Raw genomic sequence first — 25,624 nt, forward strand, 5'->3', positions numbered from 1 at the left:
CCCAAACACAAAACTATAATGAAATTCAGATTCAGATGTAATCTTCTGTCCTAACGGTAATCAAAAACAAAGGTAAGCATCATCTAAGCGTGTGGTTGCCATAGTACAGTTCTGTCTTTGCTGTGGTTTCTTGTATCTGTTGCTGTTTCTTTGATCTGAAGGGCAATTTAAATGGGAATGATAGTGTGGTGAACTGCTGGTCTTGTGGTCTTTGTCCATAATGTAGTTAGCAATATTCAATAGTGGTTATTAGAAGCTTTTCTTATTTCCCTTTTTTTTTTTTCCCCCTCCTGTTGCTGTGATTTTGAAAGGATTCCTGTCTATGCTATTCTGTATGCTGAGTGCTGTTTTTCTTTTGAATTACCAACCTGGATTTATCCTTATCTTCACAACTGTTACTGTAAAAGCCATGTTCAGTTCTCTATGTAGGTTGTTCTACCCTAGAAAATGGTCTCTTTCAAAATCAACATTCTTTTAATAGATTTAAAAAGCAAATAATGCATAGATGTAGCAAGTAATTTAGCTGTCCAGAATCTCCCTGTTCAAACTATAATATTGCATAAGGAATTACCAACCAATAATTTCGACTTTGTGCTTTTTCAGTATCTTGGTTGAAATCTTGCATGATACTAGTTAAAAAACTCAAAATAACACAAACACCCACACCCTGAAGAAAAAACACCCCAAAACAACAAGAACCCCATCAATCCACCCTTTTAATTTAAGCCATCACTTGAAAAATTCAAGGTCATGTTGATCTTGATTCTTGACTGATGTGCTTTAAAAGTTCATAGAGAAGCAAATAGAACAACATGTAAGGAGTGCTGGTTTTGTCTTTAGAGTACCAACCTGCCTATTTCCATATCTTCACAACTGGTATGTTAAAAGCTGTGCTCAGTGATGTATATAGATGCTATGCAAGGTGGTTGGATAGTGTCTGTGAATTTAAGCTTCCTAATTTTTAACATTTAATTAAAAAAGAAAAAGCTTGGAATACTTCACCAAAGCAAAATTAGCCTCACTTGTATTACATTAAAAAAACGCAACACATGTTAACAAAATAAGCTTGTTTTCCTAGGAAAGGTTGGGGGAGTTGTGTTGTGGAAGTGAAGGGATGGTTTGAAGAACTTTGCACTGCTGCTTCTCAGTGGCTTCAGCTTGTTCTGGTGTTCACGACAGTGCAAAGTGGCCTGTGGCTCGTGAGCAGTCAGCAGAAATCAGGAAGGACTGAAATAGCTGTCATTGCAGAGAAGTGGGCTGGAAATTAAAATAGAGATCACCTAGCTACCACAGATCATGAAGGAAAGCAGCATCCATACATCTCCTTGTGGTCATGCCGCATCCTAGGATTTCTGCTCTGGTCGTTTATACTCAATGGGAAGACAGATGGCTGGTTGAGTCAAATTGTATTACTGAGAGGAAGCTTTTTGGTGTTTAGAGTTTTGTAGGTGCTTGAAGTAATACGGACTGGACTTCAAAGTCTGGTTAATGTGCTTCTCTTCATGTTTTCCTTCTTATGTTTTATAATTAAGTGTAAGGTGTGAAGTTTGCATCTCACTAATGCTTCTATGGTTAGATATTTGTCAGGAGGAGTGAAAATTTCTCTCTCCTCTAACCTTATCTCCATTGTAGGTAATCAAAGCCTTGTAGTCTGAGTTCGGGGTTGAGAGGTAATGCTTTATGGTTAGGCTGCTTTAGACTAGTGGCTGGAGGATACTCAATCTTCTGAAAGTTTCGTAGTGCCTGCCAGATGAAAACCATGTCTGTATGCTCTCCACGGCATGAAAAGGAAGACGGCCCTTCTCTTTGTCTAAGGTTTGGTAGCTTCAATCTGGCAAGCCTGTGTCTTATTCTGTGGGGAATGACTTCTGACTATGAACTCAGTAGCTTGACAGGGGGATTGACGTGCTTGGTGATAATACAAATGTGATAATACTTGCTCCTATTGTGGGCAGTTTCTTGAAGAAACACAAAACAAGCGTGTGAAATTGAGTACCACATCGATTTTTGTTTCTCAGAGGCGGTTGCTGTTGAATTCTGGGTAAAGTAATGTAATAATGTTGGGAGAGACTGAAAAATATTTCCAGGTACAGCACCATTCTTCCTAGGAATTGTAAGGTATAAGCAGAGGGGAGGGAAAAAAGCCCACAAAACCCTAGAAAAGCAGTAATGCTTGTTATAGCTAACATGACTGGAAATTTGATTATAACTTTTTTTCCTACTGATATTTTACCCTGCCACAATAATGTAGTCCTGTCTTTAGACAGCTTCTGTAGTGAATGTACTGTGCTTGCTTTCACAGGCTTGTTGAGTTTAAATTAAAAAGGAAATTATAGTTAGAAAAGAAACTTTACATTTGATGCTCCAAAGGTCAAAGCAAATGTGTATTGGTTATAGTAAGAGACTGTAAGTGCTTTGATCCTGAGTTACTGAGGATTACGTACTCAGTCTAAACTATTGACTTTAAAAATTGTATTAATAAGAAAAATTATTCCATATTAGAATAGCAAAATTTACTGACATTTGTGTTTCTGATGCCCTGTCTTTTCAGAAAAAAATTATAATTGAAAAATAGTAAATCTTACGTCTTAAACTTGTCAGTATCTTCATTTAGAAAACCTTTGTCATAGATTCTGCTAAGAATATCAGATCTTTTAAGCCAGAAAAGAAAAGCCTGCTCCTTCGTGAGAAAAATAAAAAAGAACATGTGTATTAGCTGTATTGTTCCTGATTATATATCAAAACATTTGAATGTTCTGTGCTTCTAAGAGCTAGTTTTTATTCTAACTCATTAAATAATCCGGCAAGCCATCTGGCATGTGCATGTGCAAAAGGAAGAATAAATTTAGGCTTTTGATTAGTAACAATAGAAAATCCCCCAACCCTGCAGCTGTGCCTACATTTTATGAAATTTTTATGAACTCGCGTGACTCTCAACTTCTAATGCTTAACTGTTATACACCATTTTAAAGAGGCTGATTATCACTCTGATCTTGTTTGGTCAGTTTAACTATTGCCACATCTTCATAAAATAAAAGGTGAGACTTGAGGGCCTCTTTTATTGGGCATAGGACAAAATGTGCACGCTGGTGAGCAGCAGGTAGCCTCTTCTCATTGACAGGGAAGTGTGTGTGCACCGGCTGGTGCTTTAACTTGTGTTACCAACTTGAGTTCAACTGCAGAATGCCTTTGATGTCTAACAGCAACATGAAAACCTGTGCCAAGATCACGCATGCCCACTTTGTTTGGATCAATGGCTTGTTTGATGGTATAATTCAGCTTTAGAAATGGATTTACTGAGGTAGATATTAATTCAGCAGGTTTTGATACACAGTGTTTTCTGAGTGAGCCAGTCAGTGTGGGGAGCTGCTACGCCTTCTCCGCTCACTTTAAAATGCCCAGGCCCATGGCTTGCTATGGCATTAGGGGCAAGGTCTGGTTGTCAGCAGAAATCCTCCATTCACTCATGTCTGCTGATGTGACAGTGCTTCTGCCTGCAAAGCCTGTGACCCCAGATTTCGGCTGTTTACTGAGCAGTTACCTGCCACAGTTGTATTCTTTGCAGCACTTGAGGTTAACAGATGGAGGAGATCTTTTGGCAGCCTCCAGCAGCTGGTGTTGTCTGCTGGTGTGGTGAACTCCTTGTGAAGAAAAGAGAGGAAGCCATGGAGAATGTGGATTAAATGCCAACCTGCTGCTTGTAAATTGTCAGGTATCTTCTAGTACAAAAGATGAAAATGGGAAATGAGTAAGCAGAATGGCTTGAAAACGCAGGGAACCGGGGGTTGGCACTGAGGATTAGGAAGGCTTGAGGTCTGCTATCCATTGGTGTCATGCTTCTTACAGTGGATGAATCAGACTCCTGCTTCATGCGAAACTGATGTTTCGATGTAGCTGTTCAAAGGTGGGGTCAAAGCAAAGACAGGCAATGGCATTAGAAATTTGGGTGAGAGCATTAGGTATTTTGGTGAGGGGGGTCACAGGGGTAGCGTGGATGGGGGAGGAGGCCACGAGCTGAGATGGATGTAAACAACCCATCCTGCGTCAAGACTGCACCCAGTTGGAGGAACTCCTGACTCAGATATGTTCAAGGTAGAGTGGCGGTCACTGGGGGGAGAGGCTCTTGAGATGTGGGGAGTAGATGCTCTGAAAGACGCTACTGGAGACATATAGAGGGAGAGACTTTAGGACTATATAGGGACTCCAGGACAATGTGAGAGAGGTCCCCAGGAGAGGACCAAAGTAGCATTTATGGGACTTCACAGTAGCCCCAGGACTATATATACCCCATGGCTGACCTGCCTGACTCTTCTCCTGGACCATGTAGCCTCCCACTTGGGACAGGGAGGCCATGTCAGGAACCACTGCACTAACCCACCCAACTTCCCTCCTGGGCTGCACCACTTCTGCTGAACAGTGAAGTCATGTAGTTTGTAAAATTGTGCCTACATGAGTGATGAAAATGTTCTGGTATCTGAGCCCATTTGGTCTTAAACTGTGACAGTCACGAGACGGTGTCTGAAGCTGAGGGAGGCTTGATAACCGTCATCTTTGAAGTGTGTTCAGTTTAGTAAAGCAATGAAAGCGTTCTAATAAAAACCACACTTTAATTATCTATGGGGTGTGTAGGGTTTTATACTAATGCTCTTTCCTGTATGTTTTTTAAAATTCTGATCTCTTACATTTCCTTAATGCTGCATATTGTAAATCTGCCGAATTCACACACTGATCTTATACCATGCTTTTTAGGTGTATAGTGAGGGAATTTAGCTTCCCATTTGTTTCCTCCTCCTCTTGTTCCACCTCTTTGTTTGGAAATTTTGTCCTATCACATTTTTTTCCATGCTACTTTGCAGCATCAAAATACTTTTACTTCTCAAAGTCACACAGAGGAGGGAGGGGGAGCAAAGTACAGCTGGAAATATTGCCTATGTATGCATGCAAAGACAGCCCATTGGATAGTTGTGCTCTTTAGCTGGGAAAATCTTTTTTAAACCAAGAAATGTAAACAGCTGAGATTCACATTTAAATATAATTTTACAAAATATTGATGTACCAATTTGAAACTTTCAGTCACCTTTGTTTTTTACATTAGCATATTATGCTGGTACCAATAATAGTGGCAGTGCAGAAATGAAAGATGATATAAAAAAAAAACCCCAAAAGCAAGTGGTGAAAGAAAATGGTGGTAGTGAGAAGTATTATCCTACTGCCTTGAAGTACATCTCTCTTTAAATTCTTCCTCTAGACAATTCGTGTTGTTCTACTAAGTAGTCCGTATTTCAAGGTAAGGATTTTATGCTTATGCAGACTCTCAAACAATTTGTGTTTGTAGGATAAGCAACAGGCGTGAGGGAATAGCGCAGCTTTCTGAGCTGTTCAAGGTGTGCCTAAGTAGTAGTAGCTGCACAGTGCAACAAAAATCATATGAGAGTACTGAGGACATAAGTGCTGCTACAGTTACTATTTTCTATAATAGATATGGTCATTACTTGATAACACAGCGCAGTAGCTGTCACAAACCATTTTTCCTGTTAGGAAGACTGTAATTTTTCTCTTTTATAGTTCATATTTCAGTGCATTAGTGTGCTGACCATAATGACAGTGACTTTCTGAGTTAATTTTTTTTTGCTTCCTTTTATAGTGGATTTGGTATAGAACATGAAACTGATTAAAATGACCAAGATAAAAAAGAAAAGTGAGGGAAAAAAAAGTTCAGTTTTCCTTTTTCTCTCTTGTTGCTTTGACCACTTTCTATTATTTATCAGAAGTTTAGACAGTTTAGTGACTTTTTCAGGCACATTTTCCTGAGTAGTGGAGCTTTGCAGTCTTTACAGGATGATGAATGAGTTGTGGGTCTTCTCCCATGGAGTCTCCACATATTCCTGTGGAATATTTTTTGCTATAAAATACTCTCTGCAATGGCAGTTATTGCCTAAAATGTCCTTTATGTGTATTGTGTCCCATTAGATGGCTGAACACATACGGCCTTTGTTCTTTGTCGTGGTTTCACCCCAGCCAGCAGCATATTGTCCTGGTTTCAGCTGGGATAGAGTTAATTTTCCGAGTGGCCGCGTGGTGCTTAGCTGCTGGCTAGGGTCAAACCACGACATTCTTGAAAGGAGAGCTCTCAGAAGAAGAGCTGAAGGTTGGGAATCTCCATGTTCTTTGGTTCCGTGATGTTACCACCAGATGGGTGGCTCTGTGAAACCTCTGCAGGCCATCTGTGGATGTGACAATTTATTTTCCACTGCACTTTACAGAAGTAATTAAAATGGTCCCCCCAGAGTTGCAAACTACCTCCAAAATGCGAAAATACTCTGGATAAATCCTCAATCTCTGTCAAAAATAGAAGTGACCTCTTCTTTCTAACAGCAAGATTGTGCACACAAAAAATAAATATAACTTCAGTATCTGTGTGTTTTATACAGGGATACTGTTTTGCTGGTAATATTTGCTTTTTCTGGTCAGTGTTGCTTTCTCGGTGGTAGCCAGGAAAGAGCAACCTTAACCTGTTGGAAACAGTGTTAATGTCTGGATTTCACAATCTCTGCTGACTCATGTATTAGTTTCCCTGGTGTCTTCACCACTTTGTTTCACTACAACTTTTTTCCTGTGATGCTAATAACTTTTGTGATTCTAAATGTTATTTAATGCTAAGTTTGGTAAACATCTAGCACTGATGTTTTGCACCCTGATGGGACCACAAGGGACAAGAGTTATGAAGTAGGAAGGTTCTTGCATGGCCACTTGTGCCCTTCATTGACAGAGAAATAACTCAAACTGGTGTGCTGTGGTGCCTGGGGACAACGTGATGACAAGTGAGATGAAAGTGGTATCTGACCAGTTGTAGCTAATGGCTTCAGTCGGTTATACTGGATTTCTTGTCTGATGAGGCTTGCTAACAGCGTAAGCTGGTGAATCTATTGTCCTTGTCCCAAAAAGGTTAGTGAGATTTGAATGAGTCAAGTGTCCTGCTGCTGACAGGATTTAAGTTATGCTGAATTGTTATCAGAGTAAATGAGTTCCTCATGATACGGCCTGCTTAAGACACTTTTATGAAAAGTATTTTTACTGGAAATTACTCTTACTCATGTGTTTTAGGAATTACATTTTAATACATCTAATTGCTTTTAAGAAAGTTTGATGCATATACTCTTACTAGGAAAAAACCCATAAGAAATCTCATTTTCTTTTATACAGAATGCATCAAAATCAAAGATGAAGAAAAAAACAACTAAAACCCAAGAAGCCAAAAAAATCTTGAAGAAGAAATTTAAAGTCAACACAAAAATAGTCTTTACTGAAGATGGAGAGGTAATATCAATCAAAATAACTGTATTTTGGTGGGAACTGAGTTTGTAGTTTCTATAAAGACAAAAATACTTACACTTTGTATAAAAAGATACACTTTTAAAAAACGTCTGGTGTTTGTAATTGGTTTAAGTTTTGCAAAACTGTTCAGCTTCAATTTAGAATTCAATTCCATTGGGAAAAAGAGGAATGCTGAGTACTGACCTCTTTTCACCTTTGGATATGTAAGATGCTTGTATGAGAGTTGTTAGTGGATGTACAGAACCATACCTCTTTTCTGCCTATTATCTTTAATTTCCGGTGGAATCAAGAGCCTATTTTTCCTTACAGAAATGTAAAACAATTTTCCTGTAGGTATTTGCCAAAGCTCCCCCAAGTCCTGAGTTAATGTACTGAAATTAAAAGAAGTCACTGGTTTTCTTTCCAGCATTCACTACTTCTAGATTAAAAGTTTTGTTAGGAAAGCTAAGGAAGTACCAAATTTTTGCCTACTGGTGCTGATGTAACAGTGCATTGAAATTTACCAGTAATTTAATTGGATCTTTTAATAGCCCCTGGAAAAATGTATTGATTTTATACCGAAACGAACTATTGTGGATGCTAGTCACTCTAGGGTTTCATTGTGGCGATAACCTCACTAGCAAGTTTCCACGCTCCATAAACTTTTCTAACACTTGATTTCACAGCTTCAGATGCTGTGTACATTGTTTTTCCATTTCCAGCATTAAGAAAAATAGCTTTTTTTTTTTTACTCTAGATTAATTTCAGTAAAGCATGAACTGAAAGAGAGGTCACCTTTACAAGTATATAATTTGCTTTTGTGACCAAATAAAATAAAACATTTTATATTGCAAGTGAAGGGAGTATAGCCATATAATTACTGACATTGGACAAAATTTAAAAGGTTCTAGAGGTTGCCGCATTGACTGGAAATTATATCTTCAGATATTTTTAGATATTCAAAAGTTGTTGTCTCATCTTAAAATATGTATGCAAATGTTTTATGTATCTATGCAATGAAGCAAAAAGGAGTGAGGATGGAGGAAAAAAAATTAGCACCAAGATTATAGTTAGAAAAGTAGCACAATAGAGAAAGGGTGACTTATTTAAGGAAACATAAAGTTTGCATCTATGGATGTTGTTCCTGCTTTTTTCTGAGCTGTGTAAAACTGTGCTTTAAAGTTTTACTGTTCTTCTTCACATGCTTCTCTTTGATAAAGTAAAACTCCTTTAAGAAATGTATCTTTCTAGAAAATACAACTACACAAACTCCATTTTACGAAAGGAAGTGGAAACAGTAGGTTGGGTTTATCAGTATCCAGGTGAATAACACCGTGTGCATTAGGGAGTCCTAAACATGTTTGGTTTTGCATTTGTATCTGAAAGACGTGCTATATTTTCTGCCATATAGTTTCTTTTTAAGAATTACTACTCTACCAATCCATAAGCAAGAATGATTTTGCAAAGACTACCCCCAGATGATGTCTGCTCATACCCTGAGGTATAAGCTATTAGGTCATAAGATAGATGGAGATATTGTTTGGCGAATATGTAGTCTTTGTCTTTGCTTTAGGGTTTCCCGTATTTAAGGGAAGCTGGATGTGTTCAGCATGTCATCCACAAGTCAAACTTGAATCATCAAACGTTTCCAATCCAGTTTTCGTACAATAATCAATAAAACCCTCCACATCTGTTCTCCTTCCTTCCCCCAAAACATGAACCTGCAGTCATGGTTTTTCATGGACTGTGTGATGAAGGCTTATCTCATTTGTCTCTCAGTTAATATGTTGGAATATTGATTGTTTACATGAAAACATACTGTTTAGGTTTACTGGTGTTTTGTTCTGTTTGGAGAGTCATTTCTTGAAAACAAATAACATTTTTCTCCCAAAATAACTAGCAGGATTATAAGTTATTTGTTCCATTAGGCAAAGAGAGAAAAACAGAGGAAGAAGTTCAAGTGAATCCGTTAAACAGTAATATGGTGTAATGGAGACATTATTTTCAAATACTCATTGTTGACTGAATGTGATGTTAAATAAGGTATCTGAGTTTGTATTGTGCAAAAGTTTTGTTTGTTTCCTTTGCAAATGGCCTTTTTATTTAGTCTAGAAAAATAATGTATTGGAGTATTTAGGACATCAAAACTTTGATGTGGGAAAAATGATTCTAACCATTATTTTTCTTGTTGACATGTATAATTCAGTTAGTGCAGCAGTGGCCACCTGTGCAAAAATCCAGTTTGGCGAAAGCAGATGAGGAAGATGATGCCAGTGGTATCAACTTAGATAAAGCAAAAGAGATACTGCGGGAAGAAGACAAATTTGACAAAGAAGAATACAGGAAGAAAGTAAAGGAAAAACATAGGGTAAGTTGATTTCTACCTCAATTACTGAAGTGCAGAAATAGATACTCTGATATGGAATGCTCAGTGAGGAAAAATGCTGAAATATGTTGTGAAATAAGTGTAGTCCAAGGTCATTTAAGTGCATTGGATTTTTCAGGACTGCACTGCGCACAGGAAGACTGTTCTGATGTAAGTAGCTGAATAACACAAAGCCTTATGCAATACCAGTTGTGGGTAACGGTGGAGTTTTATTTACAACTTTAAAATCTGGTAAGAGTTTAATGGGAGCATCATTATTTTTTTTTAAGCAGCATTCAGTGGAAGGATTTGTTTCACAAAAAGAAAGTGTTGTTTGGCATACGTGCTCTAACGAATGGTGAAGATGTTTAGGGGGAAGGGGAACTGAAAGAATATCTCTGAAATGTCTTCAGACTACCACTTGCTCAACATTCAGTATTACATTTCAGGTAGGCAAAAGTACTAGCCTTTTGCATCGGTGTTATTAGGACTGTCAGAATTTATTTCATGAATTATTCAAATAGTGTCATATAATTTTGGCTGTAATTTGAAAACTTCAGTATCTACAGTCTGGCTTCTCTCTGGCATTTAAAAACCTTTAAATTGCAGACCATAAGTTTGCAAACTGCTTCTGTATTATTTGTCATGGACCAAAGCAGAGTTTTCTGACCTTGTCACATACCAGTCATGGAACACAGCTGGATGTCTTTGAGTTCAGGGATCGTTCTGTTGGTCATTGTGTGAAGGGTTTGGATTTCTCCAGATAACAAATAAATGTGAGATCCCAGGACTATGTGTTATTAAAGGCCTGCTTTATACTCAAAGCTTCTAATTTCCAAAGCATTAAAAAGTGTTATTTTATTGCCCTGCTCTGCAAATGCTGACTTTATCGAGTTTGACTTTATCCGCTGATTGCCAGTGATTAGTGCTAGATGTTCTAGTGTCTGCTAAGGTTTGTATTTAAACAAAATAATTTGGAGAGGATTTGTGAAAGCTTCAAGTTACGTTTGGGCACTGAAGTATTCCAGCTAAAGTCAAAGCATACTTCACACATTTAATTTGAAAGTCTACTCCTATAGTCCTGTTATAGTCATTTGACATCTACAAAAAATCTCACCTCTTCTTTAGCGAAGAGTTGCATTTGAAAGTAGCTGCAAAGAAAAATGTTTTCTGTGCTACAGGTGAAATCATAGTCAATTTTACAGAAAGCAATGCTATCAGATTTCAAGGATACAGCTTAATAAACAAGGAAGGAGAGACTGATTTATGACTTTCCAATCAATCTGCTCTTCACTAGCAAATTCATATACTTTGAGTGATGCTGTTGTATATTTGACATCAGACTTCAATGATTAAATACTTCATTAGTTGGTCTGTTAACACAACTTCATCATTATAATGCCGAGGAGAACAAATGACATTGATCAGATATTTACTTGCATTAAAAAAAATATTTCAACTGTGGAGATACTGTGAAAAGAGAATGCCTCTTTTCAAAAGTGAAGCAGGCAAAATGAACAGGACTGGCCACATCATCAGTATCATGGGGGGTTTTTGTAATTATGGAGAGTGTCAAGTTTCTTGTAACCTACCTTACTGCATGAGTGTTTTTCACATTACACCCAATTATTATCCTTTGTGAAATGAAATGAAATAAAAGAAATGAATGGTAGTATGTCAAAAAGAAGGAAATATATTAAAAAAAAAAAGACTTCTGATTGAGGTACAGTGAAATGTGTGTCTAGTTTTTAGGGCTGCCTTACTGCATTCAGTCATTGCATGCACGTTCAGATTTTTTATTTGCGGCTTAACCATTTGAGGTGAAAAATAACTTCATATGGTAAAGTCTGTATTCTGAAGTATTCAGTTTCCTGATTGTCATTTAATTTTGGTCTTACAAACAGTTTAGTATCCTAATATCCAAATTTAAAGGAGATGAAACTTAAAAGGAAAGAAGGGGCAGGAAGGCGATAGGTGGGAGTTCAGGATTTATTTCGGTAGAACCTCATTTGCCTCCCCCTTGTCTCACTAACCTTGTGGTTAAAGATGATCCTCCACCCTCACACCCTTGAAGGCATTCAAGTTTGAGATACCAATTCATTTTATGTATTAATTAATACAGGCTATATGAGGTAAGGCTGCCACACAGATTGAATGTATTTCTGTTACTCTACCTTATTACTAAGTCATCCTTTATGTCTGGGATTCTTGACAGTCAGCTGTTGCTGCTTAAGAAACAGCTGTAATAGTAATAGTTGGGAAAATATGTCAAGTCCTGCTTTTTTGTCTCATCCAAGCAGAGACAAGCACTACCTCCTTTCTCTTGGGTCGTGTTAAGCTGGTCTAGTGATCAGAAGATCCACTCTTCCAGTGCCCAGTGAAGGAGCTACACTGTTACTATGCGGGCCAGATGCTATTCAATTTTTTTCTTAACAGAAAGTGTGTAATTAGTTAAATTCACACTACAGGGGGAAGTTCTATGGCATAATTTAGAAATCATAGATAAGTGTCATAGATAAACATTATTTTAGCCATTTCGGCCATTGGTTTTCTCACTAATATTTTTGTGGAATTTATTGCATTGTCAGTGGGGCAAGTCATCAATCCTTCATTAACGAAAGAATGCTAGGGAAAAATTCGAACTGCCTCACAGTAAAAAGGAATCATGTGGCCACTTTCACAGTGACTTCCCAATGGTATTTAAAAATTCTCCCACCTCATAAGGTTTCCCTTCTGAAAAGATAACATAATCACTCAGCAGCAGATACTTAGTTGAGTTTGAATCTTTGGCTGGCATCTCGGTGATGTGAAGGAAGAACAACTACCAAGTCCATGTATCATGACTGTACTGCAGAAGTCTGATCAGGTGCCTGATCGTGTCTGAATTTGCTCTTAAAAGTTTGGTTGTGCATGTAAGCCTGACGGGCTAGTGGTATCAATTATTTCTTAGCCTCATTTGAAGGGAGAGGATGAAACCTAAAAGAGATTCAAGTGTGTTACGAACAAAGGATATGAAAGCAACAAAAAGACTAGGAGACTTTGTCTTATTTTCATGACTTCAGATTTTGTGTAAGTACGGATGTCTTAGTGCCCCTTCTTGTATCATTGAAAGAGGAGCTTTTGAAAGTCACATATTTTCATCCCATCTTATACATTCCCTCGCAGACATTCAGCACTCCCTTTTATACCAAGTCTTAAATCCATTGCTTGTGACTGTCATTGCTTCTTTTAAAATCCTCCGTGTTTCGCTGTCAGCCAAAATACATCATGGCATAGCATGAACTCTGTCGTCTGACCTTTCCTTTCTGCAATAACGCTAATTATTTCATTCCCATCTTTGTATTAATTTCCTTCCTGCAAGCAGACTTCTGTAGGTCTTTTTCCATTTGATATCTTTTCTAACAGCAGATGTGACAACTCTCTGTTTTGTGGTTTTCCACCTTGGTTACTGAATTCTCCTACAACTTTCTCCTTCCTAGCTTTTTGAAAAAGCCGTGGTTAAATTTTTCCTCTCTGCTTTTGTTTCATATTTGTTCAAGATCTTTGCTTAACTTTCATCAATTTAACTTTCTTCTGTTCCTTCACTTTCAGCAAGTTTCAAATGTCTGTATCTTGATTCATATTTCCTCCTCTTAATTCTTTTCTTCCTACTGCAGCTGATGCTTGGTGTAATTTCCTGGTTTGTATGTTTGGCAGTTTTAATTTTTTTTTCTTTAAATCAATTTTTTAAACATGCTAAATCTATTAAAGTTATTATATAGGTAGATTAGAAGACCACTAGAGACAAATGCGTTTTCGTTCTGTATAAACCAAATGTAGCAGTCTGCTACATGGTTAGGTACATCAGTAATCAGAAAGTCCTCTGAAGCTGAATGTATGCTAATACCTGAAGTCTCTACAGTGGCTTTAAAATGGTGACTTAGAATAACAAAATAATTTATGGAAGGCTATGAAAGCAGATGTTGTTTCATCCAGTTTTTTATATCTTGCACATGGGTTCATATTTTGATTTAGATTGTGAGTGGATATAGAAAAAGAAGTGTTTTTATAAAGCTTGTCACGTTATAGGTTATCTTCCATTGAGAATCCCTCTCATGGTTTCTTCAGTGTAATCTTGAAGATTAAAGATCTTTGGGAAAAAAAAGAACTTCCTAAAATCAAAACTTGCACAAAATAGCTTTTTTTAGGTGAATACGGCTTGTAAGCTTAATATGAACTTTCCTTGCGAAACCGTTTCTGATGAAGAGCAAAACTATTCAGAAAGTATCCACAGGCCATTGCTTTTAAATCCATTTGTGAATGTCATTTAAATGAGAAGAGTTTTCAGTATGATCAGAAAAATGTTTTGGTGCATTCATGAGATGCTTGGATTAGATGAGATGTGTGTTGCAGTGCCTTAAGGCTTGTGGAAACTTGCAAAGCATCTACACTATAATTAGGTTTCCTTCATGAGTCTCACATTTTGTTATCTTCTCCTTCCTCTGCAAATGGGGAAAAATTGAAAATCAGATGGATAAAAATAAATAAAAATCTGAGGTATAATTGTGATGTAATTAATGCTTATTGAAGTTTTGGAAGCAAAGTAAATTTTAGCAGTTGAGCACAAGGGAAAGGGCAGTAACACTGATCACAATGATGTGAAAAGAATTTTGCATTAATGGATATTTAATGACAGCCCAGTGAGAGCTATAGATTTGAGCTCTTTTGAAATGTGTAAAATGTTATAAACAACAATAAAGGGAGAAGTGAATACAGTATTCAGAACATGGTTTTGCACTTCATTTTTCAAGTTTTCGACTGAAAATGCACTGTTGTTAGGAGGAAAATAGTGGCAGAGAGGGATTCATCTCGCTTCTTAATAACCTCTCTGTATACTAACCCAAGCTCAGAAAAATGCCTATTGGTGCTGAAGGAAAAATGAATAGGAGCCTTATTTCTTACCTCACTTTCCAGCAAGTAAGATATGCTATGATCAATGTGAGAAGAGGCCTAGAAGTATTTTTATTTTATGTTATTTGGGTGATATTAGTAGCAAACAAGCTGAGGCTGTCTTCAGGGGCCTGATACTGCAAGATGCAGTAGTTCCGTATCTCCCTGGAAGATGTTAAACAGCTGTGGTTGTATAGGTATGACAGCAGTTAGACTTCAGTTCACAGGGGGGATCTTTCAGAAGATGCTGCACTGTAAGTATTGTACCACAAGTCTGTATTTTAAATGTAATACATATTTTGTATTTTTGAGACTCCTTGCAGAATTTTCTGGTGATACTGCTGTTGCTGGGAGGAAACTGGAGATACTTTGTGGCCCTTGTGCTACTGAAATGGTGCTGATTTGTACCACCTGAAGTTCGGAGTTACGTGGTCTCTTAGTTTTGCTCATGCTGTTCTTAGTTTTGCTCATGCTGTTCTTAATTCAGTAGAAAATATAGGACTGTTTTAGAAACTGTATTGAAACAGAGTACCTCTGTTTGGCTTGTCTCCTGTTCCCTAAATGCATTTGTTAATGGGAGAGTGGATAGTTTTAATGAGGAGGATACACTGTGATATTTCACCCTTTGTATGTTTGCTCTCCCAAATATTATTACTTAACTATTTCCAAGGCTAAAAGAGGAAATTCTTCATACCAGACTTTATGGAAAGACCTTTGTAAAATAAATGACTTCCAGTTTCAGGAAGAGTATACTTACCCCAGTGAATTTATTCAATAACTTTCTCATTAAAATTCATTCTTGAAAATGGAAGATTGCAGACAGGTAAGGGAAGCCAAATCCCTTGGATTTCAACTCAGGAGGTTTCTTCTGCAGGTCTGTTAGACGGAAGCTGCAGCTGTTCCAGGTTACAGACCCAGCCCTAGCAAGGCTGCGCATGTATTACACAAATGCGCACACACATTACACACATGGGTAGCCACAGAGACAAGAGAGGCAGAAAAGATAAATGCAGGCAGCACTCACATAAACATGAACAGCACAGGCAGCACAAACTGATTCCTTCTTGTTGGCTGATCAGGGTTGACGTTTGCTAGCAGAACTATGAACACCCTCACTCCCTTGATTCACAAGCACACTCACATTCACTGATCCCTTAAGTAATAGCGTGGGCCCTAAATACGTCCAATATCCATACCCACACTATAGGGCCCTTACCCAGTCATTGGTCTTGACCTTGGGTTTTTCCAGATGCTGGTCTTTCCACGTAGTCTCACAGTGCCTTTCAAATATTCCGTAATAAGTTTGCTCTTTCCCATGAGACTGATAAACATAGATAACCTTGTTTCTCTTGTTCTTACCAGTTATGAAGTTCTGTGAACTTTCTCAGGGTTGTGCTTGTGTGATTCCTTTAGTGTTCATCTATCAGTGACTTAGGAGTTCAGTTCTCCTGTTACTGTCTGCCTTACTGCTCGTTAAGGTTAGTGTATTTGGTGTTCAGTTTATTACTTGTGGTGGCTTGACCCTGGCTGGATGTCAGGTGCCCACCAAAGCCGCTCTGTCACTCCCCTCCTCAGCTGGACAGGGAAGAGGAAATATAACAAAAGGCTCGTGGGTTAAGGACAGGGAGATCACTCAGCAATTACCATCACAGGCAAAACAGACTCGACTTGGGGGAAAAAAAATTAATTTAATTTATGACCAATCAAATCAGAATAGGATAATGAGAAGTAAAACCAAATCCTAAAAACACCTTCCCCCCACCCCTCCCTTCTTCCCGGGCTTAACTTTACTCCCAAGTTCTCTACCTCCTCCCTCTGAGCGGCTCAGAGGGACAGGGAATGGGGGTTGCGGTCAGTTCATCACACGTTGTTTCTGCTGCTCCTTCCTCCTCACGGGGAGGACTCCTCACACTCTTCCCCTGCTCCAGAGTGGGGTCCTTCCCACAGAAGACAGTCCTCCACAAACTTCTCCAACATGAGTCCTTCCCACGGGCTACAGTCCTTCACGAACTGCTCCAGCGTGGGTCCCATCCATGGGGTGCAGTCCTTCAGGAACAGACTGCTCCAGCATGGGTCCCCCGCGGGGTCACAAGTCCTGCCAGCAAACCTGCTCCAGCGTGGGCTCCTCTTTCTCCACAGGTCCACAGGTCCTGCCAGGAGCCTGCTCCAGCGCGGGCCTCCCACAGGGCCACAGCCTCCTTTGGGCATCCACCTGCTCCGGCGTGGGGTCCTCCACGGTCTGCAGGTGGATATCTGCTCCACCGTGGACCTCCATGGGCTGCAGGGGGACAGCCTGCCTCACCATGGTCTTCACCAGGGGCTGCAGGGGAATCTCTGCTCTGGCGCCTGGAGCACCTCCTCCCCCTCCTTCTTCACTGACCTTGGTGTCTGCAGAATTGTTTCTCTCACATCTTCTCGCTCCTCTCTCCGGCTGCAATTGCTGCTGTGCAGTAACTTTTCCCCCTTCTTAAATATGTTATCCCGGAGGCGCTACCACCGTCACTGATGGGACTCGGCCTTGGAGCCGGCTGGCATTGGCTCTGTCGTACATAGGGGAAGCTTCTAGCAGCTTCTCACAGAAGCCACCCCTGTACCCCCCCCCGCTACCAAAACCTTGCCATGCAAACCCAATACATTACTTTTTCTCCTTCTTGTCTTTGTCTCACTGTTAACAGGATATCCTTACAAATCACATTATTACATTCAAGGTATCCCTAGAGAGACCATCCAGGTAGACTTAAACATGGAGTTCAAAAGGAGTATTTTCTAATAATTTTTGCATCAGTATATAGGGGGGAGAGTAGGAGAGAGACTGTAACTTTATTAATTTTATATTAATTCACATACAGTTCTTCAGAGTCTGGAAAGGATGCTTCCTCTAAGGAAGAAAAATGGAGTTATAATACTAGGGATGATATAACAGCCTCAATACTGAATTTAGAGCTGATGCTTAAAAAGCATGAAGATTTCTGGGGGCATTTAGAGGAAGAAAAGGTACTATACAGCTATACAGGATATCTAGCATGCTTGGAGAGAGTACTTGGAGAACTATGGGCACCTCATGATGACGTAAGATCTATATGAATTGAATTGATCCAATGAAAGATGCACCTAATGTAGGAACTTGAAAAAGAGATGTAGGTTCACTTATGAAGGAAGAATTCATTTCCTTTACAGCCTGCAGTTGGCCAAAGGTTAGGATCAAACCGCAAGTTTATTTTTAAAAACAGTAATGCTGGTAATTTGAACTAGTAGAAGAACGGTGTGACCAAATCTGTTAAGATTTAAGTTGATATTTATGGTGGATTATTTTTCCTTTGTGTAACTCATGCCACACTGCATTCCTTGGGGATTACTTCCTGCTGTAATGCTGTAGCTTTTGTCTCTCTCCTACCTCTGGCCTCTGCCACAATCCTCACCCCATGCCTTGGCTGAGCAACCCCATGCCTTGGCTGAGCCATGGCCCAGATGGGAAAGCTCTCGGGGGAGAACGCCCTGTGCCTTACCCCTTCCTTTGGCAGCCATTTGGCAGCCCTGCTGCAACTGGAGCTCTAGGCTCTGTCTCGCTCCCGGTCCTGCTTTTGCAAATGATTTCTCTTGATGACAGAGTACTTATGATTTAAACACGTTTGGTTTATAGTTTTATAAAATAACGCTAAAAGTACTTGTAGCATATTGTAACTGATCATTGAATACTGTGTATAACAGTTCAAGAAACAGAAAAGACCCCCTAGGGATTTTATTTTGTCAAATTTTTACTCATGATTAAAAAAAATTATATGCAATTAATAAAAAGAAAAATAGATGCGATACAGCGCAAACCGTTCAGTATGCTGGAAGATAAATGCACCCATGAAAAATAGTATTTGTAGTTTGAAATCAATCAATACATTAATTCTGAAGAGAGATTGCATCATATTTCAAAGGAAATAATCTGAAGGGGAAAAAAATCTCAGTGCAGTATTGTGCTCTTTATTAAGTAAAGCACTTGAACAGTCCTTCACTTTGAGGTGAAATTTGTCAGATTTCAGTGTAATTGTACAGTTGGTTTAATGTGGTGCTGGGTGAGGACGATAAAATTCTCTCACGTAAAGAGTGTGCCAGTGAAGGAGCAAAATATAAAGGAAAGAAGGTTGCTGCTGAGAGGAGCGTTTAGCTGAACAGCAAAGAAGAAAAGTATTAGAGATGGAGAGATGTGTAAAATAAATCAAGAGAGTATTACTTTGTTAGAAAGCCTGTCTGAGCCCTTTCATAGCTATTGTGTGCAGGCAATGCCGCTGTTATGTTCCAAGTGCAGAGCTGTTAATATAAGGAGAATGGACACTGACAAGTGGGTTGACAGGCATCCCTTTTCAGTCTTAGCAGCATCATCCATCTAGCCTCACTGCGCTGCTGGTGGAGGCAAGGGTTTGCTCATTGTTTGCCTTTCTTTCACTTCAACAGCTGGGTGGGCTACACTTAAAACTTGAAGTGCCCTTGAATATTTTCTAAGAGTTTTCCAGCAAAATCAGAGTTCTTGGCCTTATCTTGTTGATGTGAAAAATAAAATGAAATAACTGCAAATAGGTTGTTTGTGTACACCCTAATCAGACGAGTGCCAGGAAAATGCAGCTGTGGATGGAGGCTGAAGTAGTGCAGGCTTAACTTAACTTCAGCTAAGGTGGAGTTGCAGCCTTAGTGCTGTAAGGGAGCTTCCATGCCAGGCTGCTTGTCCTGCAGGAGGATGTAATGGCAGAACTGCCCAAAATGCTGACCTCTACCTGTCATGGCTCTTTGAGGCAACCTAGGAGCTTCTGATGGGAGCTGCACCCTTTGCTTGCTGAGGACTCAGGTACTGCTGGGTACCTGTATCTGCATGAGCAGGTGCAGATAGCTGCGGGGTTTTTCTGCCTTCTGTCAGATTTGGTGTATGAGAGCTGGGTGTTTCATTAGGAGCGGCTGCATTAAGACAGCTCAAGAGTCTGTGACCTGTCTAGATTATGAATTCCCGCTCTTAAATGGTATCATCCCTTCAAAACCAAAACCAGCCACAGAATCAGAAGTGTATCTTCATTGGCCTTTTTCCTCTACTTTTCTCTAGAAAATACTAGCATGTTTTGCAGTGCAACTCCCATTGACTTTGTCATTAAGATTTTAGTTCACAGCTTTAAATGTTACTTTTAAACACTGTTGACTAACTTATTTCCTGATGTAATTCTGTTGAAACTGTATTTTGAGTTGAATTAGGGTTACCTTTACCTCTCTCTCTCTCTCTCTCTGTGTTTGTGTATACAAGGTGGAATGGAAGAGTCTGTGAATTCATTTGAAAGAATCCCTTTGATTTCTGTAGGTTCAGACTCTGGCTCAGATGCCATTTGCACGCAAAAAAAATGGTTACTAGACTGCCTCTGTATTTTAATTAATATGATTTAATATCTCTCTCTTATTGGAAGGCTGTTTGTCAGAAACAAACTGTATGTATACATGTGTCCTACCTTGTGTCCCTTTCCTCTTCAGTCGATGAACATCCCAAATCACTTTTGTGACAGTATATATATGTTAAACATACATATGTTTAAACCAGATGGCCTGTTTACCAACTTCTTAAAAAATTTCCTGTCCTTAAAACATGTTCAGTGTGTTCAGATGTTAAATGAGAAAGGAATAATTTTCAGTTTTGTCCACTGGTTTCCTGTGTTGGTTTTGTTCTAACAATGTCCTTTTAAGGGTCAGTTTCTGCTAGTTTGTGTTTTCTTCTTTTAAGTGAGAAGGCCTTTTTTCCAACTGCCTCTAAGACTTTTTCCAGTGCTTGTTTAATGTTTAAGATTGTCACTGTGCTGTCTTTCACATGCCTTTGATGCCACACTTTTCCTATGTTGTCTTAAATGGGTCATACTAGACCTATGTGTTTCAGTTTCCCTACCTATAAAGTAAACATCAGCTCTAACATCAGCTCTACAGATGAGGTTTCCATCGTTATGTTTATATAGTTTGTTGCTTGAAGAGATTATTTAATAGATTTCTAAAATCAAATGTTAAGAGATGAAAACAAAACAAACACAAAATAATCAAAAAGCTTTTGCTTTTTTCCCTGAAGATATTAAGATTTGTTTGTTTAATAGTAACCAATTTTGTACTTAATTTCCAGATTTTTTTTTTAAAATAATATTCAAAGAAATACTAATAAGTTGATTCAATTTTATCTTTCAGTTGGGAATGTTGGTTTGTTTTGGTGGTTGGAGCATTGCTTGCATGTAGATGATTTGCTAATCTCTATAACAAGACAAATATTAAACTACATAGCAATATAAAATGCAGCAATGGCCAAAAAGCAACTGCTGAAACAAAATTGTCTTACTCAATGTGTATTCAGTCCTCCCCCATTCTGTTTATTTTTAAGTATCCACCTGTGCAGAGCAAAAGCACCATGGAAGAGGGCACAGTTTGATTCTGTGTTGGCTCATGTGTGCGCTGATTGTGTAGCTAGAAGTTAGTAATCTTGCTTTATGGGCTGATTCCGTATTTATTAGAGCTGGATTTTCAGATACCAAGTTGCTTGCTAGCTGAGGAGTTAAAAATAATAAAAACGTATTTTGCATGTAAGCAGCACAAATTTGGTGTGCAATCTGAGAGAAGACAAATGTGGGATACCACAGTGCCATTTAAGTCACTTTTCAGAGCACATTTGTGCTTTAAAATTTGGGTGGAAGACAGCTCTTGAATATGATGATGCCAGTATATGAGAGATGCTATGAACTTTTGAACAGCTGTTTGTGTATTTTCTGCAGCGTAGCTGACTGTCCTTAACTATGTCCCACTAAAATAACAAGAGATAGTAAAGTACCAAGAAAGGATATCAGGTACTGGTATCAACTAAGATGTATTTGCAAATGACAGCAAGAATTTTCCAGGCAACAGAGTGATTTGTTCCAAACCTTAGCCACCTCTAAGATCTGTTGTGTGGTAGACCATTATCTCAGCTGTTAAATAGAGTAGGTTGGTAGCTCCAAATTATGGCATCAGAATGTAAAGGATCAATTATTGAAAACACGGTGTTAAAATCTTTGATCAAAGCCTGTGGGAGTTCTTGAGCATTTAAATAAAAAGACTTCAGATGACTCAGATGAACATGAAATTTTTACAGGAAATAGGTTTGCTTTACTTATATTGAGTGAAACTATTTCTTGCCTTTAGGTAAGCAAATAGAAGAGGTCAGTGAAATTTTAGGCTGGTAAAACTGCAGTATATCACCAACTAAAGGAATTTATTTAATGTAAGCCTGAGCAGTTATGAACTGTGTAAAAATTCTTTAAGAGAAAGAAAGGAGACTTTTATTGTACAAATTGTTTACAAATTAAAAAACTGAAAGAAAAATTACTATATGAAACAAAGCTGTTAATAATACATGGCAATAAATGCTATTTTTTTTTAATATTGCATTTAAGCCTCTGGACAAAGTAAAATGAACTCTTAATGAACTGTAGAAAGAAGAGAGTCAAAGGAAGAGGGGATTTCCTGGGGTGTGGGGGGCAGAGAAGAACTTCCAGCTTTCAAAATTGCCGGATTTTCTTTTTTTATAACTAAAAACTTGGCTTTTAAACTGTCTATATATGCATCTTTCACATATTCCTAACTTCACCAACTAGCGAGAGCTGCCATGCTACTATGCATTATTTTTTGCCTCAGCTTGAGAACATGGAATGTAAATGTTAGACTAATGCTTTTTACTAAGTGTGTTGGAGTCTTGAAGAGAAGTAAAAGGGGTATGAGTTTTTGTTTTAAAACCCAACAGTGAAAGAAAGAGGAAATATGAGTGTGAAAAGAAGCCAGTGGCAGACTTCTTAACTTCAGAGTTAAGAACAGCGAGTAGCTTTTCCATATATTAGAAGCCACTTTATCCGTGGCTTTGGCTCCTCGTTAAGCAGAGCTGGTTCTGTTGTCGGTTCTAGTGCAGGAAAGGTAGAAGGTTTCAATAACTATAACTCTTCTTTGTTTAGTTGAAAACCAAATGATTTAGCCATATTACATGATGATGACTAAAAACTTTCATCCCTGTGATTACTGAGGTTATTAACCATCCTTGTTAACTAGATGTGTAATTGGGGAGGAAGAAAAGATAATTTGCAGGCAACTTTAAAAAGCTGATCAGGAGGATCTCTGAACTGTGTAATACCATTAATGAAGAACTAAATGAAAGGAATATAATGCTAACCAATGTGGTTTTGTGGAAAGTAGATGTGTAGTGAACTGTGTGTGTTTATGTATTTTTATCAGAGCAGAATGTGGTTTGTCAATACATCTATGGAATACACTGAAGTTTCTGCAAGGTTTTTCACTTAAGTGTTTTGATTAATAAATAAACACGGCACAAATTACATGGACCAAAACTTCAGTAACTAGAACATCCCAAACCAGTGGCTTCTGATTAAGCAGATGTTTCTAGTGGGCCCATGGGATTTGTTCCATGGGAAGTGTATTATTTCAAGAAATTTTTAGTGACATGGAAGAAAGCTTTCTTGCTAATTTGGGCTCAAACAAAGCAAGCTGTGTTTTAAGATAGGCAGAAATACAAATTTCTAGGAAGAAGAAATTTAGAATAGAATTTTAGGACTGAGAGCTCTTCCCTTAGAGATATAGACCTTGAAAAAGATTTGGGTGATGTGGTGGTTGATCAAGACAACATGAACTAATGCAGTGGGATTTTTCTGACAGGATCAAAAGGGCTGATAGAGTTATTGAATATACAAACAGAAGTGACAGGTAGGGTTGGGGAGATGGTGAGATCTCAGATATGTCTGTTCCTGAAATATTTAGGAAAATAGACATATATGCTGAGAGACATCTGGAGCTGATTTTCTTCACCTTGCAAAAGAGAAAGTTAAGGGGAAGCACGATAAGCATGTATCTACGTAAGGACCTAAACTCTGATAATGGGGGTTCCTTCAAACTGATCGAGAGACCAGTTAGACAGTTTAGACATGGCCTAAAAATCAAAGATAAGTAGACTCAGACTAGTAACAGCAGTAACTAATAACAGCAGTTAGTTTTGAAAGATTGTGGTCTACTGTCCTTCAGCGAAATGTTTTAAAACCTAGATAGAACGTTCTTCTAAACCAGGATATGACCACTGCAGTAGATTGATTCAGTGATTCAGTCCTACGGCCTGTATTGTGCTAGTCAGGCACATTGATCCCATCACCTCTCCTGTTTCATAAGTCCGTGAACCTGTGGTTCTCGATCTATCCAAACCGCTCCTTAAATGATGCCTAGATAATCTGCATTTAGCCACTGTTCAAAACCTGCATACACCATGTTGCTGACTGAAGATGATAAATGAATGTTCTGGCTCCTACCTTAAGGTGAGATTGCTTGGTTTTGGTCTAAAGGGGCTGGAAGCATTTTCTAGGAGTTAAGCTACAACAAATTATTGCATTGGTTTTTGGTTAAACTTCTTTCTCATCCTCAGTGTTGATAGCCTGGAAAGGACATGACTGGATCTTTCAGCTGTGAAGAAGGTGCTATGTGGGTGCAAAGGAGAGCTATTCAATATAAATGCAAAGGAAAATACGGATGCTTGACTTCACTATTGTAGATAAAAGAGCATTTAATCAGATTGTGATGTTTTAGAGCTTTATCTGGCAGCCTCAACGGTGCTGTGTTATGAAGTTATGCTATAACAGAGTGTCAGCCAGTGACATATATAATTAAGTATTCATACCCTGAAACATAATCTTTTGTTTTCCTGCCCTAGTAAATTGAAATAAATGAAAAATCCATTTAATCTCTAAATTATGTGCTATTTTTACAAGTAATGATTTGTAGCTTGATAGAACAGTGATAAAATTTGGCATTCTTATTGTGTTACGCTTTAGATATTCCAAGAAAATCCAGACTTTTCTGTTATTTTTTCCCATTTGTGAAAACTAATGTTGGACAGCTTAGTAATTACAGATAGTTACAGACTTAGCCATAGATGAACAGAATCTATTCACATGAAGTAAATCAATATCAAACTGTTTGACTGGTTCAACTTTGCTTCATTTGACTACTTTTTACAGCTGTCTTACAGTACGTTGTCCATGTCTGTTCTGCATGTGCCCATATTTCTTCCTAGCAGTAGCAACATGAGAATGAATGACATAGTAGTTAAAATACTCATCTAAGTCTTTGGAGATCTGTGTTTCTGGCTGTGCTGTAGCATTTCTTTGTAACCTAAGGCAAGGTAGTTAATTTCTGGGTTTTATGCAGTCATATAAAAGGGTGTCTTTATTATGTGGGGATATTACCTTGGCATAGTAGAATATAGAGTTGTCCTCTAGGTAACAGGAAATAAGGTCCTGACAGGGGAAAAGTATTTAAGCATTTGCTCAGCATACTGTATGTACTTACACATGTGCTTGAAGCTGCATATAAATTTAAGCAGTGCCTTAGTAGGATTGTTTTCTGGAATTGAAGCCTAAGTTAAAGCCTGATGGCTATTCCTGCATTAGCAAGCGAAATAGCCCAGTAAGAGCAAGATTGCAGAGTAAGATAGGTGGTGCTGAGAACCAGATTGCATGCTGTGTGGTGGTGGGGTGTTACACTGTGTTAGCTCTTGTTTCATGCTTTGAACTGAATCACTTTGAGGGAAGTCATTCCTCTACTCAGTATTCATGACATCCTACAAACCACCACTACACCCAGTACAGGAGGGCATTGACAAACTAGAATGAGTTCAGCCGAGGTCACTGAGACGGTGGTCCTGTGAGGAGAGGCTGGGGGAGCTGGGCTTGTTCAGCCTGGAGCAGAGACAGCTTCGGGGGGACCTGACAGCAGCCCCCAGTACCTACAGAGAGGTCATGGAGGAGATGGAGCCGGTCTCTTCACAGCAGTGCAGAGCAAGAGGGCAAGAGATGATGGCCCTAAGTTAAAACAAGAGATTCAGCATGGATGTAAGGGAAATTTTTTCTGTATGAGGACAGTCAGGTGGTGGCATAGGTTGCCCAGAGATGTTATGCAGTCTCCAACCTTGGGATTTTGACCGGGCTGGATGAGGCC

At 38.7% G+C, this 25,624-nt stretch overlaps 1 protein-coding gene across 1 annotated transcript in view; it reads left to right on the forward strand.

Moving 5' to 3' along the window:
• The window catches only part of DDX10 (DEAD-box helicase 10), a 206,914-nt gene that overhangs the window by 118,910 nt on the left and 62,380 nt on the right, over nt 1-25,624 (forward strand). Inside the window, exons 14-15 of the mRNA XM_050913612.1 lie at nt 7,204-7,317; nt 9,521-9,682. Of these exons, the coding sequence (XP_050769569.1) occupies nt 7,204-7,317; nt 9,521-9,682 (276 nt within the window). The remainder of the gene's footprint in view (nt 1-7,203; nt 7,318-9,520; nt 9,683-25,624) is intronic.

Source organism: Gymnogyps californianus, chromosome 1, assembly GCF_018139145.2.
Source record: "Gymnogyps californianus isolate 813 chromosome 1, ASM1813914v2, whole genome shotgun sequence".
Taxonomy (NCBI): domain Eukaryota; kingdom Metazoa; phylum Chordata; class Aves; order Accipitriformes; family Cathartidae; genus Gymnogyps; species Gymnogyps californianus.